We start from the raw sequence: 18,414 nt of genomic DNA, 5'->3' as shown, positions 1-18,414 counted from the left end.
GTAGACCAGGCTGGCCTTGAACTCACAGAGATCTGCCTGCCTCTGCCTCCCAAGTGCTGGGATTAAAGGTATGCACCACCAGGCCCAGTAAGGAGCAAATTTTTATGCTTTGAAGAATTATTATTATTTTTAATTTTTTTAAATTTATTTATTTTTACATCCACTTCCCATATAGCACCCTCCCATAGCCTCCCTCCCTCCACTAGAGCCCTTATACTCTGATATCCCTGCTACTGTCTGCTGTGTTGTCAGCACCCCTAGCCATTCCCCACTACTTGCCCTTCTGGTGAACCTAGTCAGCCTATCTAGAGGTCTTTGTTTTAGGAGGGTCAGCTGTTCCTCATCTAGCAGCAATCAGTTGTCAATATTCCTTTGGATAAGATTGGGGTCTGCTGTTCATTTTCCCAGTTCTATGCTGGGTTACTATGGTCTTTGCCCAAGATTTATCTACATGAAACACAGTAAGTAAAAATACCAGACTGGTGGAACTAACCTTCTTGGGTGTTTAACAGACATACTTTGAGGCCTATAGTAATTTGGTCAAAGGCACATAAAGGACACTTTTTGCTCCTAGCCCTCCTAGATCGACTAGTTCCAGGGGACTATGAGCATCTCTCAAAATGTCCTATAATGGTGGTGGGTCACCTGTCCTCTATCAATGATGGCCAAGGAGATAGTCTATAAAGAGGAGGGTCAACACAGAGGAATCATTTCCTCCATGCTCCCAAGTGAAGCCATCCATGGTTGAGCAGGACCTTTGACTTATCTTCACATAGGTGGAATTGGTAAAGGAAAGGAGCCAGGGGCTCCTCCCAAGCCCAGGTGACCCCTGAGGAACAGATCCTCAAATGACCTTAAGAGTAAAAATAAATCGGTTTATCTGGTCCAACTGTATGGCCTTAAACAGTCAAAAGGAAAGTATAACCAAGATTAAAGGGGCCAATATAATTTCTTAAGGGTCCATATGTATAGCTAAAGGCTACATAACAAGCAACAATGCCAGACAAGCGATACTTTCTTTTTGAGTTTTTGGCCAGGGTGGCCGAAGGGATCCCCAGATAGTAACCTTTTAACTTATTTTTATGATGTGTATGTACATATGTTAAGAGACTTCTATAGTGGTGGGTTTCTATATGACTTTTTCCAAAGGCCGTTGCTGTTGCTTCTCCCTCCCTGAAGTCCCTCCTGTGCCCCCCGCTCCCCACCCCATTTTACCCTTTGCTCAGTGGTTAAGAGCACTGGCTGCTCTTGTAGAGGACCTGGGTTTCATCCTGGCACCCACATGGCAAACAACCTCTCTTCACTCCAGTTCCAGGGGATGCAGCAGCCTCTTCTGGCTTCACAGGTAATCACATGCGTGTGATACACACACACACACACACACACACACACACACACACACACACGTATTAAAAGTAGTAAGCAGTCACTCCTGACTGCTGAGTCACCCTCCAGCCCTGTTGACCTCGTACCTCATTCTCCAGGTTCTTCTGCTGGATTCACGAACCCTACGTTCTTCATGTATGTGATCCCTTATTATGTGAAAGCTTCCAAGTTCTGGCTCTTTAGATCAAGTTTTTGTATCATTAGCTATTTGATTTTGAGCAAATCAATAAGAGACTGTACCTCTGAACCCTCAGAGGGATAATTATGACGACTACTTGGTGTAATAAATGTTGAAGGATAAATGGATTAAGTAGATACACAGCAACTGGAAGAGCAGGTGCCTGAGAAGTCACCACTACAGACTCATTGTCGTTACTAACAGTATTTTGTGACAAGAAAGTTTTAATGGTAATGCAATCAAAACGTACAACTGATTCGAGAGGAATTCCTTGAAAGTCTTTGAAAGTACACACAATATTCCCATGCACTCGTGTTAGATCAACTTTTTCTGTTATTATCTGACAATTTGTACTTTTGCCTTTTAAATATGACTTTAATCTATCCTGGACTTCTGTATTATTTGATGTAATCTAAGGATCCGTTTGATCTTTTCTCACATAAAGATAATTGCCAGAGCGTTTCTAGGTCCGTGTCCTCACATGGGGTCATTCATCTCTTTCGCACATAGAATGTCACACAATGATTGCTTTTAGGAGCACTTGTTTGTCTAACAGGCCATGTCTTCCTCCATACACCAGCACAGACACTTTAAATTACCTGCGCTCAGCCTTAAATCCTCATCGAATGAAAACTCTTTCCTATGCTTGCTTCACTCTGGCTCTCAATCTTTCCAGACTACTATAATTATCTTGTTGCCAATTTCCACGTAAATTATATTGAATTGCATGGAATTCATGGATTAAAATATCACAGTATGGCACACCAATTAGAACAGAACTCACAGCTTTTCTTCCTATAAATGAACTTGATATGTTTCCAACTTTGGTTGGTGCTTTTAAAACACAATATTTTTATTTATTTGAAAATTTCATGCATTTATCCAACGTGCTTTGATAATATCCATCCACCACCACCCTCCAGCTCATTCTAGAGCCCACCACTAAGTCTCCTTCCCAAATTCATGTCTTCCTTTTCATTACCCCGCTGAGTCCAAATAGTGCCGCCCCTGTATGCATGGGTGTGTGATCACCCCCTGGGGCGTGGGCAACCTACCAGTGGCCATGTTCCCAAAGACAGTGACTCTCCATCTTCAGCAGTCATCGACTGCCAACAGCTCCTTCGCCAAGAGTGGTCTGTGGCGACCCCCTCGTCTTTGCTGGAATTTTAACCGGCTGGATCTTGTGCAGGTACCCACTAGTATCTGCTGCTGGCCATTTTCCTAGGTATCTCAATGGATTTTACTTCTACTGTGAATGAGGTCTTGTTTGTACCTACAGTTTTTCAGTTATTGGTATCTGTGTCTGTTTATATCTAAATATACATCCATACAATGCATCTATCATAACGTGTATGTTCAGTTATTTATATATGTATATATATGTATGCATATGCTTATAAATACACAAACATATGGTCTCATACAGAGACGGCTGTGTATTTCTCGCTTTGTAATTCTACAGGTTACCCCTTGGCTTTCTGTGTGACTCACACATCTAACTCCAAGCAGAACTGAGCCACCTGCAACGGGCCTTCTTCCCTGCACTCCACACTAGGCCACTGTGTGATGCTTCATCTCTTCAGTGCAGCGGCTCGTGGTGCTGAGACGGTCATACTTTATAGCACTGACCAACGTTCTTTCTATTACAAAATTGACTCACCGTATACTTTGCTTTTAGGACTGAGAATTGACTGAAACATCAATTTTGTTACTAAGTTATTTAGTATTTTTCAAAGATTTATTTATTTATTTACTATTGAACGTTTGTGATTTTCATACAAATAGTTTTATAGTATTTAGAATCCCTCCCCTCTCCTCCCCTCCCCCCCACCTCCCCCCACTGCATCTCACCCTGAAAGCCTCTGTTTCCCTGTGTTCATGCACAGGGAAACCCTGTTTCTTAAAAATCTTTCTTCCCTCTCACCCAACTTAATGTACTTTCTTACACACACACACACGCACACACACACACACACACACAGACACACACGTATTTAATATGAGTCTGATTTGTGTTCCCAAATGCCCTTCAGTGTGTGAGTATTTCTATGTCTGAGGTGGCAAGCAAGATTGTACTAGAATTTTATTACAGTCTTACATTAGACCTGTGAATTGTCTGTGGAGGCCCACTTGCTTTGTTCTTTGAGTTTGTATAACATAGACATGATATATTCTATACTTTAAGTCTGTTTGTAATACAGTCTGTACGTCTTTTATTTCAGATAAGGGGAACAGAGATATTTACTACTGATTTCGTTTCTGGTCTCATGTCTTTTATTTATTTTTTTAAATTATTGAGCTTTTGTACATTTCACATAGCAGTTCTTAACCAAATTTAAACCCCTCCCCCATCCATGTCCCCCAACACCCCACCGGACCTCATGTATTTCACCATACATGTTAAGTCCCATCTAGTCAAGCGTTTGTACCCAGATGCCCTTCAGTGCAAGTTCATCCACTGGAGTCTAGTCAGAGATCTAGAGATCATCTAGTCAGAGATCTAGAGATCATCTAGTCAGAGATCTATCTAGAGATCATCTAGTCAGAGATCTAGAGATCATCTAGTCGGAGATCTGTCTAGAGATCATAAGGCACACGCTCCCTCACCCAGTAGCAATCAGTCTCCAACAGTTCCCAGGCTAGGGCCTCCCCACCACCCATTTCCCTGACTCCACTCTGGGCCCTGGTCTGATTGAGTTAGCCTGGGTCTTGGACGTGATGCCCCTGTTGCCACAAGTTCACATGTGCGAGATCCCAGTGCCCTGAAAGCCTCTGTTTCCCTGCGTTCATGCACCGACCCTGGTTCTTTCAATATTTCTGCCCCCTCTTCCACAGTGATCCCTGAGCCATGGGTGGGTGAGGTTTAATGTAGGAGTCCTATCCAGGGGCACACAGTCTGCAGGCTCTTATCTCTAAAACTTGGCTTTCTGTGGAGAGATCTTCCTTTAAGTGGTTGGTGAGAGTGGACCAAGAGACTCCCAAAATAACACGAGCTACTCCCAGAGCTCTTCATTATTTCCCAGAACTAGAAGATAAGACCCTACTGCTGAAGACAGGACATACTTCGGATACGGGACTTGGAGGAGTGGAGCAGGAACTGACTTGGAAGCCTTCAACCTGAAGTTTAGCCCTCATAATGCTAGATGATGATATGCAAACTAGATGGTTGATATGCAAACTGTGAAGGGAGAAAATCAATCAATGGTCCAACCCAGTCCTACAGCCTAATAACCATAACGACCAGCACAGTAAACTATCTCTCCTAGTGCAGTAGTGGCATTGTTATCTGGGGCATGATCAATAGCTATCTAATTGGATTTAAAGCCCTCTAGATGGGAGGAAACTCATGGGTGATACTGTAAACACAGCCAATTACACATGGCTGAGGCGGACATAGATCTTAGAGAAAACCCGATCTCTGTCATTTCTCTTGAAAAAAATGAACTATCTTACCATATGCTAAATATGGATCCTTATATTTACAGACAAGCACACCATACACCACTCATTATAGAAGCTTCTTTTTGCAACAGATGGAGGCTACTGCAGAATTCCACAACTGCTCAGACACAGAGAATATATGTCTAAAAGATGCCCAATCCTAGGTGACACATCTACAGGTGAACCCTTACACATAAGGCTCACAGAACATAGCAGAACGAGGGTAGAGAGAACACTGGTGTGTCCCTCCACTCCCACCAGTGACGCCTCCTTATGGCCTCGTGCCTTTTCAACCTTTCTGAATCTGGAGAGATTTTTGCCTTAATTTCATGAGCAATAATGCTACAGGATTCTCTCTCACCTGTCTCCAGGTTTGTGGGTGTGAGAAGGTTTGAGTGTCTCCTGGTTTCTGTGTCATTTCTACAGTTGATCACAGTTTGTATTTTCTAGCCTTCCGGTGCATTTTGGCTGAACTTGTCAAAGTTTGGAGCTTTGTTAACTCTATCATCCAGTATTTTAACTTTTGTCCTTTTAAAAACCTTTTATAAATTTCATACAATGTATTTTGATCATATTTAGATCCCCTCCTGTATCTGCACCCCATTTTTCTAAACTCCCAAACTTTTGTCTTCCAGGGCTCAGCAATCATTGGAGAAGATGGGGTGGAAAGATTGTAAGAGCCAGAGGAGGTGTATGGCCACAGGGAAACAGAATGATACACACAGCTGGGCAGTCACTCATACGAACTCACAGCAGTGGTAACACAAGATTCATGCAACCTCAGGCCAGACAAAATCCCAGCATAGACTTGGGGAAGTGGGTAAGAAACCCCAGTCCTCACTAAGGAACTCCTGGCAACTGATTGCTGCTGGGAAGGGGAGATTCGGCCCCACGGAAGGGTGAGACCCTTAGTAGGTTGACCAGGCTCCAGTGGAAGAATGCACACGGACAGTTACCTGGGGACCCGACCCTGACTCTACGGGTCTTTAACTTGGTCTTTCATTTGTGTGCGACTGAAAGAGGTGAAGAGTGATGTTTGCTAAATGCATGCGACAGAGAGTGCGTTTTTCCTACACAACACAGCGTGTTTCTGTCTGTAATCCATCTTCTCTGCGGATGAGCTCCGGTGTGTGTACTTTAGGGCTTCTGTTCTTTTGGGAATTATGCTGTTTAGCTCCTAAAGTGCCACATTCTTTAAACACGCTGCTGGCTCCTAACACCTAGGGAGGTGTATTTCATTTATGTATTCCCACTCCTAAGCGTTGTTGCTTAGGACTTCAACAGATATTTGTGATACATTTTTGAAGATTTTGATTTAAAAATCTTTGATTATTCAAAGATACCATGATGTTCTATTATATAGAATGTTTGCGATTATAAATTGAGAGGTGCGAATTTGTGCCTGATTGTATGTCCAAAGGAGGCCACAAAGGACTCCTTAGAGATTTTTGAATTTTTCAGTGATGAAAATTATATTAATAGGAAAATAGCATAACCTTAGTTTACTAAAGGACTTAAATTTGATTTATAAATCTTACTCTTCTGTTTGCTAATCTAGTGAGTTATGTTATTTATTAAATTAATATTTAATTAATCCAGTGAACTGGTAAAATCTCTAAAATGGCCAGTACTACTGAATTATGTTATGAATAAACCATCATAAATATTAGACTTTACTTAGAGTTTAAGGGAGCTAAACTAACTCTCAGAACACTTCAAATTGAGTGCATAAAAGGATAAACCACAATAATAAAATATTAAAAGAGAAAGAACTCGCAAATCCTTAAAATGAAATATATATCAACACATGTAAGTGCAAATCAGTGGCTACACTAAACATTTCTTAAGAGTTTTATTTAAAATCTATATGCTATTATTATCAGGAGAATTGGGGTTCCCTTGTGGGTTTGTTGATAAACGAATTTAAAAATGTTCTCAGAGAAGCCTTGAGGACCATGTTATTAGAGGGTCAAAGAAAACCAAGCTGTAAATCTCCGACAGCTGCCAGGAGGAGGGAATGGAACAGAAAGTCCTGCCTTTTGGGTGGTCCAGGGAAGCAGGCAGGTTAGCCCAGGAGGTCAGGAAGCCACTGTGGTGGAAGGAGGTAACTGTAGAGGAGCTGGGGTCAGGGAAAGCGCTTAGGATTAGGCTGGGATCTGAGAGAAAAACTGGTAGAGAGCAGAGTGAGGAGATGGTGGGACTAAGAAAAACAGCCTGGCAAGCAGGGCTGCAGGGCCAGACAGAGGGGCTCTGGGAAGGCTGAGGACATCTCATTAAGGGATCTCTCCCTAACATGGCCTCTGGTGAATCAGCTTTCCTGAGGAGTGGTTGCCTAGCCAGGTAATCAAAAGGCCCAGCTGGGTTAATTCTTAAGGGGGAAAACAGCAGTATACAATGTTCTAATCTTTGGAGCAAATCAGAACTTAATTGAATAAACAGAACTCACCCAGGACCAGAGATGTGTCCTTACTCTTTCGACCAAGAGGAAGTAGCTTAACGAAATTAATGAAATTCAACAATGCCCTGAAACCTCACCTTTTTCTGTGGCCTTTTAAATCTCCAGAGTAAGGATGAAGCTCTGCTATTTCCCTTTCTAATGTTACCATGGAAAAGGGAGGTGGAGTCCAAAGCCGTCTGCGAGGAAGGGGTCTTTCCCTAAGGGCCTCCAGTGCTCTCAGTCCCTGTGTAGCTACCTAACACCGTCAGCAGGAGCGCGTAGCAGAACGCAAAACAGTGTTGGACTTAAGGGAGATTTGGTTCTTGCCAACCAAGCCCGGGCCTGTGATTTCAGGATTCCCTTGACCACATGGTGCTGAGCTAGGTACTCTGGGAGGCCCCGGCTTTTCAGCACTGTCTGTGACGAAATGGGACACCCCGGTAAAGCATGTCTGCTGTGTTACCATAACGCATCTCTGCCACAGTCCCATGAGGCATGTCTTCCACATACCCATGAGGCACGTCTGCTGTATTCCCATGAAGCAGTTCTGGCACATGCCCATGAAACATTGTTTCACACCCATGAACCATTTCTGCTGCATGCTGAGCATGGTGGATCTTTCTTGCTGTAAGTTGGACTAGCTATGTTCCATACTGAAAACCATATTTAATTGAAATAACATCTGACAGAAAAACTATAATTATTCAGACTTTGGTAGACATTTGGTAGACATTTTCTGGAAAACAAATCAAGTGAGCTTGACACTTCAAGTAAAACAGCTGTCAGCATTTGTTGGCGAGGATAAAATTCAAGTCTCCAAGCCTGAGCCTGACAGCTTCTCAATACGCAAGGCTTTGCTGATGAGTTGGGTGATGTTATTAATAAAGGAAATTTTTGATATTTTAAAATAAAATGTGTCAAGATTTGGAGTATCTGTAAAACTCAGTGAACCAGTATTTTTTAAATGACCACAGCTGGATGTTACAATTTCATACATGGGGTAAAAACTTTCGTCATTCAGAGGACAAAATAGATCGGTGGGTTTTAATGTCACAGAGCATGAAAAATTGATTTATTTTTTTCAGATTCCACATGGCAAGGAACTATTGCTTGTCTAGTTTGAGCATCACAAAAGTTCACAATTATGGAAAGGTGTTACCACACCTCTCTCTGCTGTGAGTCAGCTTTTCCTCATGTTTTCCAACCACACCCACATACCACAATAGACTAAATGCAGAATCAGAAGATCCAGCTGTGTTACAGGAATCCAGAATCAAAGACATTTGGGGAAAGGTGAGCAAATGCTTCTCTTTTGGTATTCTTTCTTTTGAAAAATATTTTTAAAGAGAAATATCCATTTTAAGGGCCAGATATGTACCTCAGTGCTAGGACATTTGCCTCACATTTGTAAGGACTTGACTTTGACTACTAGCATGGCAAAGTAGATAAATAGATGATAGATAGATAGATAGATAGATAGATAGATAGATAGATAGATAGATAGACAGGCAGATAGATGATAGATAGATAGACAGACAGATAGATGACAGATAGATAGATAGACAGACAGACAGATAGATGATAGATAGATAGATAGATAGATAGATAGATAGATGATAGATGATGATGATAGATGATAGATAGATAGATAGATAGATAGATAGATAGATAGATAGATACATAGATACATAGATAGATACATAGAGATAAACATGATAGATGGATAGATAGATGATAGATGGTGGAAGATAGATAGATAGATAGACAGATAGATGATAGATAGACAGATAGATGATAGATAGACAGACAGACAGACAGACAGACAGATAGATGGATAGATAGATGATAGATAGGTAGATAGATAGATGATAGACAGATAGATAGATGATAGATAGATAGATAGATAGATAGACAGATAGATGATAGATAGATAGACAGACAGACAGATAGATAGATAGACTGTGGTGATAGATATAGATAGATGATCGATAGATAGATGATAGATGGATAGATGATAGATGACAGATGGATAGATAGATGATAAATATATGATAGATAGGTAGATGATAGATGATAGATGGATGAATGGATAGATAGATGGATAGGTGATGGATGGAAAATCACTAGGTATATAAATACATAGATAAATGGATAGATAGATTGATGATAGATAATAGATGGATGGGTGGATAGATAGATGGATAGATAATAGATGGATGGATGGGTGGATGGATAGATGGATGGATGGATAGATGGATAGATGATAGATGATAAATGGATGATAGGTAAATGACTGCTGATAGATAGATGATAGATGAATGGGTGGCTAGATAGATGATAGATAGATAGACAGATAGATAGATAGATAGACAGATAGATAGATAGATAGATGGATAGATGCATAGATACACAGATACAAAGATACGTAGATACATGATAGATAGTGATGATAGGTAGATGGAATAAAAGATACTTGCCTTGGGCTTTTTAATGACATTGTAAATACATAACAAGATAGTCTGAAATGTTTTTATTTCCTAAATATTATTAATATACAGAACCTATGTAAATAACAGTCATGTTTCCTGGGGTTTGTGAGATATAATTGACAGTAAGAGCTGCATCCTCCTGGTCCAACATGACTTGTGCTATATTCCTCCATGCTGAGCTTCCCTCATCTCAGATGTGTATTTTCATGGTGGAAACGTTTCAGATCTGTCCTCTGCACAATGATCAAATAGCTGTTACACCAATTACAGTCACTACGTTAAAATTAGCTTCCAGAATTCAACAGTTCTCTGGCACAGGAACATGGCTCCTTGGCACCCACATCCCCCCATTCCCCAATCCCTTCTCCTGCTAGATACCATCCTGGTTTCCTTCACATCCCCAAGTTCAACTATGTTAAGTTCCAAATACAGAACTTGTGAGGCCATGCAGAGCCTGTCTTTCTGCTATTTCACGTAACGTATGTCCTTCAGGTTCATTAATGGAGTGACAAGGGTTTCAGACCTATTTCCTGGGGTGTGTGCTCTCCTTTTCTCTGCCTACACATCCTCAGATGACACACAGGATGCTTTCATATGTTGGCTCCTCTGAGGAATACAGCAATGAACATGCTGATTCCATTTCCTTATATAGTGGGGTTACTGGAGCAGAGGATGGTTCCATTTTATTTTTTTATTTTTCTTTTATGTGTATGAGTGCTTTGATGCATGTATGTAAATATGCACATGCAATGCTGGAGGAGGCCAGAAGGGGGCATTGGATCCCCTGAAACTGGCGTTATGGACAGTTGTTAATCGACATGTACATGCTGGGACTTGAACCCAGCTCCTCTTCAAGAGCAACAGGTGCTACTAACCACTGAACATCTCTCCAGCCCTATTTTAGTTTTGAAGAACATGCACTAAGTAATTATACCAACAGTGTGGAGCACCAGCTGACTATGAGTGTGTAGACTTATCTCTTGGCTCTCTGCACTTCCCTCTTGGTTTCCTCTCCTGTCTGTTATGCCCATATCATATCATTCTGAATTTTTAAATGAAATATCCATTTTAAGAGCCAGATATGTAGCTCAGTCCTATAACATTTGCCTCACATTTGATGTCACTGTTGTTTTTGTTTATTCAAGTTTGCTTTGGTCATTCTTAGTTTTTTGGGTTTCACATGAAGCTTTCAAATACCATGAAAATTCTTTTCCATTTTCATAGAAATTGTATTTAATCTACAGATGGCTTTGGGTAACATTTTGTAGTTTCCAGTATATAAAAAATGTTCCCTCTTGATTAAGTTTATTCCTAATTTTTACATGTTATAAGTTATTACATTTTATTATAGTGTTGGGGGCTTGTGTGACATGACATATGTGTGCAGGTCAGAGGCCAACCTGCTAGGATCAGTTCTTTCCTTCCACCTGTGGGTCTGGAGAGTTAAACTTAGGTTGTCAGGACTGGCAGCAAGGACCTTTATCTGCTCAGTCAATGCACTGTACCCATTCCTAATTATTTTTGGTTATTTTATTGTCTAGAATGAAATGGATTATTTTACAGAAATACACGACCTGATGGTCATGCAATGGAAGATGTGAAGAGGTCAATCTGTACTCATAGAGGTTTGAATGAGAATGTCATCCCTAGACTCCACGTATTTAGATATTTTGTCCCCAGTTGATGGCTCTCGCTTGGGAGGTCTTAGAAGGTGTGGCTGCTGGAGGAAGCTTGTCACTGGAGGTGGGATTAGAGAGTTCTTAATTCTTGCTGGATCATCAGTTGCCTGCTGCTTCCTGTCCTGCTTTGTGATGTGAATATTTAGCTTCTGCTCCTACTCCAGCCACCTCTGCCACCATGCCTCCCCGCCATGATGGACTCTTGCCCCTTTAGAACCATAAGCTAAAATACTCTTCCTTTTATAACTTCCCCTGGTCACTGTGTTCTATCACAGCAACAGAAAAGTAACTAAGATGGAAATTAGTGCCAGAAGTGGGGTGTTCCTGTGACACACCTGACCATGTGGATTTTGGGAGGAATATGGAAAACTTTGGAAGTACAGACTAGAAAAGCAGTTGAATGCTGTGAGCAAAGCTTAATGGGCCATTCTAGTAAGACCCTGGAAGAAAGCAGTGCCTAGAGCAAAGTAGTTCCAGAGGGAAATAAGGACTAAAGCAGTAACTGGGATATTTTAGCAAAGACTCTGCCCAGAGTCTGCCCACAGCCTAAGAACTTGCCTGAGGCTAAGTTGAAAAGCAATGGATTAATTTCTCTGGTAGAGGGGATTTCAATATAGCCTAACATAGAAATGGTGGTGTGGCTATTAATGGTGAATAGTATGCAAACCTACAGTGAAAAAGAGCAAATGGGGTGGAAAGAAACACAGAACGTATGGTTTGGATTGAAAAAGAGCACTAGGAAGATTAATAATGTTGGAGCCAAGGCAGGTGCTGAAGGAGAGGATCCCTTTGATAAGGACACTGAAGTGATTAAGGGGAGGCCTAGAGATTTGCACTTAAACAATGGAAAGAGTGCCTCCAGGGCAAGAACACACCCAGCTAAGCCTCCAACTTGTGAAAGGAAAATTCTGGGGTTTTCTACTCAGAGAAAACCACAGCAGAGAAAAGCTTCGAATGTGGATGAAGCAGGCCATCCCAAACTTGCAGTCAAACTTGGCAGTGTCCCTCACCTGGTGCTGGCTTTAGAGACATGAAAGATGCTAGAATGAAGGGGTCATCAGTTCTTCCTTTGTGGTTTCAGAGAGCTGCTGAGGCCAGGCGGGGTGCAGCAGGGGGTCTTCTGCATAAAGAAGGCCATGATGATAGGCCATTGTGTGAATCTGTGAATGTGAAGCCTGGTTGGCAGTGGAGACCCCAAGAAGATGTTCCCAATGCCAGAGCTGTGAGACATCTTCCAAGGAGGGCTGCATACAGGGAGTGGTACCAGCCCGAGAGAGATGTATGTTGCATGCAGCAAAGCTAGAAGAGATGAGTCATCTAAGCCCTTTGGAAGTGATGTTCCTGAAGTCAGACATGGAGCTGATGAATTTGGTGTGTGCCCTACTGGTTTTTGGTCTTGTTTTGACCTGGTATTTCTTCACTCTGCCTCTGTTCCTCCCTTTTGAAATGGGAATGTGTATTTAGGTCCACTATGTTGGGACTATGTAATTTGTCTTTTGATTTTACAGGGTCTTACAGTTAAGAGACAGCCCTGAGTCTCAGAAGAGACTTTAAATATGCACTTTTGAATAGTTTTGAGACTGGTAAAGACTATGGGGGCTTAAGATTGGACTAAACACATTTCACATTTCATATGATCATGAGTCTATGGTGGCTGGGAGTGGAATGTGGTCATTTGAATGAGAATGTCCACCATAGGCTCCAAGTATCTGGACAGTTTGTCCCCAGTTGGTGGTGCTGTCTTGGGAGGTCTTAGAAGGTGTGGCCATGCTGGAGGAAGCACGTCACTAGGGCCAGGCTTAGAGAGACTTAATCCTTGCCGGATCTCTGGTCAAGCTCTGCTTCCTGTGCCTGCTTGAAGATATGAGGCTTAGTTCTGATTCCAGCTACCTCTGTGGCCATGACTCCTCACCATGATGGATGCCTGCCCCTTTGGAACTGTAAACTAAATAAACCCTTCCTTTTATTTAAGTTCCCTGGTCACCGTTCTATCACAGCAATAGAAAAGTGACTTAAGAGAGTACTTTTATTGATACTGATCAAAGTGAGGTTATTACCCTTACTTTTACTTTGAACACTTCATTGACATATAGAAATTCTCATGGATTTTGCAGATCAACTTGTAATCACTAATATTATAAAATTATTTTATTCAGTTCCACAGATTTTGGGGTAGGATTTAGGGTTTTCTATGAATAAGAGAATATCATATTCAAACAGACAATTTTGATTCTTCCATTCTAAGTTTGACAATTCTATTTATTTCTTTTACCACTGCAATTGCCTTGGCTAGGACTTTAAACATTACAGTGAGTAGAAGAGGTGAGTGTGGCCCCCCCTTGTCTGATTCCTAATTTAGAGGAAAAACCATCAGCTTTTCATTGTGGAATATATTATCTGCAGCCTTATCATATTTGATTTTAACATGTTCAGGAGCATTTCTTCCATACATAATTGGTTGAGAGATTTTCATAATGAAAGATGTTGAATCTGGGAAGGTGCCTTTTCTGCATTGATGTTGGTTCATAATTTTTCCATGTGATTTGTATCCTGTATTCTTTGAGTGTGCTGTACCACATTAACTGATAGGCTTATATGTTAAGCCATCCCTGCGTGCTAAGGATAAATACCAATTTCTAATGGCATATGATCCTTTCACCCCACTATTGCATTAAGTTTGTTGATGTTTTGTTGAGGATATTTGTGTCAGTGTTCACAAAAGATTTGGTTCTGTAGTTTTTCTTTCTTGTAGTGTGCTGATAACTTTAGTTGTTAACTTGACACACCTGGGTAGAGGGAGCCTCATTTGGAGAATTTCCTCCATTGGACTGGCCTGTGGCCATCCCTGTGGGGTATTTTCTTTATTTTTGATTGATGTGGGAGGACCCAGCCCACTGTGGTGGTCCACCCATTGGCAGGTTTTTCTGTATTGTACTAGAAAGCAGGCTGAGCAGAGGCCAGGGGAGCAAGCCAGTCAGCAGCATTCTTCCATGGCCTGTGCTCCAGCTCCTGCCTCCAGGTTCCTGCCATGAGTTTTTACCTTGGGCTCCCTCAGGGATGACCTGTGACCCAGGAGGTGTAAGTCAAATAAACCCTTTGTTCCCCAAGTTGGTATTGGTCAGACTGTTTTGTCACAGCAATGGAGAAACAAACCAGAACATATAGTGTGCCTGCTTGACTTTGGTGTTGGAACGGGCCTTGCTTTATCAGATGAGATTGGGAGTTTGACCTCTTCAGTTTTTAAGAGTGAGGAAGAATGGCACTAATTGTCACTTGATGTTTGGCAGAATGAATCAGGTACAAAGCTGTTCTTTCCTTCTTCTCTGATTATTGATTCAATCTTCCTATTCACTCTTGACCTCTGCAGTTATTCTTTTCAGACAGTATGTTTCTAGGAATTTATGTTTTACGCTAAATGATTTTAATTACACAGAATTCTACAGCTAAACTATTTGAGACTTGGAATGATAATAAATCTCAAATCTAATATACTCTGTTACTTCAAGTTGTCTGACTCATGACTCACTCTAATTTGCTATTTTATAAAGTGTGTTTTTACTGAAACTGAAATATTTTCAAGTTCAAAGTTTTTCATTTTATGATGTATGACAGCAGTGAGTGTTTTATTCACTTACTGAGCTTTGGATTGGGTCTTTTTTATAATAACCTAGCTAACATTCTTCATTAACTTTTCAATAATTTCCCTTTCAATCTTTGGCTGCATTGTTTAAATGTCTTATGTATCAAAACTTAGTTTGTTATGCTCATTACCTCTTTTTCCGGTGTTCTATTTCATTGTTTTCTGAGTTACTTCTGGTAGATTTCTTTTTTTTTCATTTAACTGTATGTCTCATATTTAATTGCTTATTTTAATATTGCATTAAGTGTTTATTTTCTCAGATTGGTACCTTCTTATAACCATATTTTTATCATCACTGAGTTTGGATTTTGTGTCACTTTCAGTATTTCTCTGCTTTTTACACTTCTGGTCTCCTTCCCTTGTGAATACTGTCTCGTTTTGGTTTGTCCTCAACAGGCACTTCTCTCAGATTTTTGGTAATGTTTAATCATCTTTCCTCTCCTTCCTGCATCTCAAATTTACAGAAAATGGATGAAAAGGCACCCGCCCTGGTAAGGCAAGTGGAATGTGCGGTTGCTGGACAATAACTTCCAGCCTGTCCTTTAACTACAGCATACAGAATCATAGAATCACAACAGGTCATTAGTGAGCTTAATCCAGAAAATGTAGATGATAAGGAGATGGACAGACAGACCATGGTGACAGATTTATAACGATAGATTGAAATACATGTGTGTATATGAGAGATTGATAGATGTTAAGCAGTTAGGAAGATATATGAAAGACAGATATGTAGATGATAGAAGGATAGGCAGACAGTAGGTAGATTGACAAATACCTAATATATAGATGATACATAGTCAGTGATAGAGAAATAGATGATAGATGATAGATATTTAGATGATAGGTAGATGATAGATGGGTAGATATGTGAAAATTGAAACATATATTGACAGATCAATAGATACCTAGATTGATGATGATGATAGATAGATGATAGATAGATAGATAGAAGATAGAAAGATAGATGATAATATATTGATAAATGATATACAGATAGATAGACAATAGGCAGGTAGTTTGATAGATAGTTTGAAGATACATAAATAGATGATGGATGGATGGGTAGATGGATGGATAGCTAGCTAGCTAAATGATAGATAACAGGTGATAGGTATGTAGATTGATAGTAGATAAATGACACATATGACAAACTTATGTGCAGATAGCTGAGTGAGACATAGATGGATATTGTTGAATGAGAGGAATTCCACTTGTTCCTTTGTGTTTATATGTGTATCTATGCTTACTTAATATGGTTCTTATTTCATTGTGCTTACCCTTTGCAGTTTGAGAACCCCATGTATACTCCAAAGGAGACTGCACTGGACAATGACCAGACATCTTTCAGGGAAGGTAGGTGAAGCCTTGGAGCTGTGCCTTGTCTGGAGAGAACGTGAGTGTACCTTAAACACAGATGAAATGTGTGCATGGATTCTGACTTGACAACGCTGGATTATACTTGTTCATCTGAGTTCAATTATGATCACTGCTTTCCCCCTCCAATGGCTCCTCTGCAGTTTAAGGACAGGCTCAGTGTTCCTCCTTGAGGAGATGCAAAGAAGATGGAACTAAAGCAGATGGTACCATTCTGTGCTGAGTGCGAGATGAGTCGCTAGGTTCGCATCCAGACCGAGAACGGCCTTGATAGCAGGGTGGTCACTAGGTTCACAGCCAGACCGAGAACGGCCTTGATAGCAGGGTGGTCACTAGGTTCACAGCCAGACCGAGAACGGCCTTGATAGCAGGGTGGTCACTAGGTTCACAGCCAGACTGAGAATGGCCTTGATAGCAGGGTGGTCACTAGGTTCACAGCCAGACTGAGAACGGCCTTCCAGCCTCCAAGAACAACTGAAGCAGCTTGCGCCAAAGACCGTCCTCAGGCCGAGTTACTAGATCCCTCTGACTGTACAGATGAGTTTCCTCAATTCCATCCCCCATTTTCCAATGACTTTGCCAATCCAGAGGTCTTCTGATGAACAATATTCAGAGAGACGGGGGGGAGGGGAGAGAGAGAGAGAGAGAGAGAGAGAGAGAGAGAGAGAGAGAGAGAGAGAGAAATGAGAGAGAGAGAGAGAGAGAGAGAGAGAGAAAGAGAGAGAGAGAGAAATATTTTTATTACTGATTTACCACTGACTAGTATTTCCTGATTCTCTGTGCCATTCTGGGTCTCACAGCCACTGAGACATGTTGCTATGGCTCTCTTTATTCTTGGTCTTCGGGACCCCCCCTAAACTCTAAGAATAATCTATATTTGTGATCCTGGTGCCTTTTTCCTAAGCTGTGACACTATAGAGCAAATCCTGGCAGTTTCAGAGGCAGAGAGCAAGTCTGAGCCAGATGTGATTCTATTCATTTTAGAGAGTGAGGTGCACCTGTATGGATGTCCAGCCACATCCTCCATTGTTAAGCCTGAAGCATTGAAACCTTAGCCCTGGAAACGCTAGCATCCTTATCTTAGAACAAGTTTATTACAGTGGCAGTTAAGACTGTTCTATATAAAAAGCAACATTAATTCATTAATAGCACCTAAGTGTCTATCATCTATCATCTGTCATCTGCCTGTTTATCATCTATAATCTGTTATCTATCTGTTTATCATTGATTATTGTCCTCTCTCTATCAACTACTTGTCATCTTCCTGTCTACTGTCTTTCTCTCTGTCATGTATCTATGTATCTGTATATCTATCACCTAGTGTTTCAAACATGTGAAAACATACTGCTTTTCTGCTCATACCAATGGTTCTTGGTTTTTAATAAAGACCACTTCTCAGCTATTATTCTAGTTCATTTTATTATTTTTATTTCTTTTTGTTTTCTTACCCATGTAAGCACCTCATGATTTGTGTTTAGCTGATCATTTCCTCCTGGGAGTATTTTCTTTATTTTTCTATCCTTACACATCATCAGAACTAGGATTTGGTCCTAGAATGCGTAGGCTCTTGACAAACATGTGTCGGCAAGCTTGGCATACTGGCACTGCTGTGGAAGAAAACGACCACCTTCTAGCATATGAAAGTCAGTGACCTGGTTTAGATTTGGGTTCTTGCTGCCTAATTGGAGGAGGATCTGCAAGCCAAAGGCAGGCAAATTGGCTTTAGGTTTTACCGTGGGGTGTTTTCTTCCTGCTTATTGATCTTGGATAATGTGAGGAAAAGACAA

The 18,414-nt window shown here is 41.0% G+C and overlaps 1 protein-coding gene across 1 annotated transcript; it reads right to left on the bottom strand.

Annotated features, from left to right (window-relative positions):
* Window positions 1-8,827: 8,827 nt before the first annotated feature.
* On the bottom strand, window positions 8,828-17,298 carry LOC103735356 (the record flags this gene model as incomplete). The annotated part of the gene is made up of 4 exons (XM_029564253.1): window positions 8,828-9,386; window positions 9,787-9,867; window positions 16,186-16,278; window positions 17,264-17,298. Coding segments are annotated over 4 exons (768 nt in total), but the record flags the coding sequence as incomplete, so codon positions are not given.
* Between the last annotated feature and the right edge of the window lie 1,116 nt (window positions 17,299-18,414).

This window comes from Nannospalax galili, unplaced genomic scaffold (assembly GCF_000622305.1).
Source record: "Nannospalax galili isolate Female #2095 unplaced genomic scaffold, S.galili_v1.0 scaffold197, whole genome shotgun sequence".
NCBI classification, from domain to species: domain Eukaryota; kingdom Metazoa; phylum Chordata; class Mammalia; order Rodentia; family Spalacidae; genus Nannospalax; species Nannospalax galili.
Note: the sequence above shows the minus strand (reverse complement) of the source record. Positions and strands in the feature narration are given on the sequence as shown.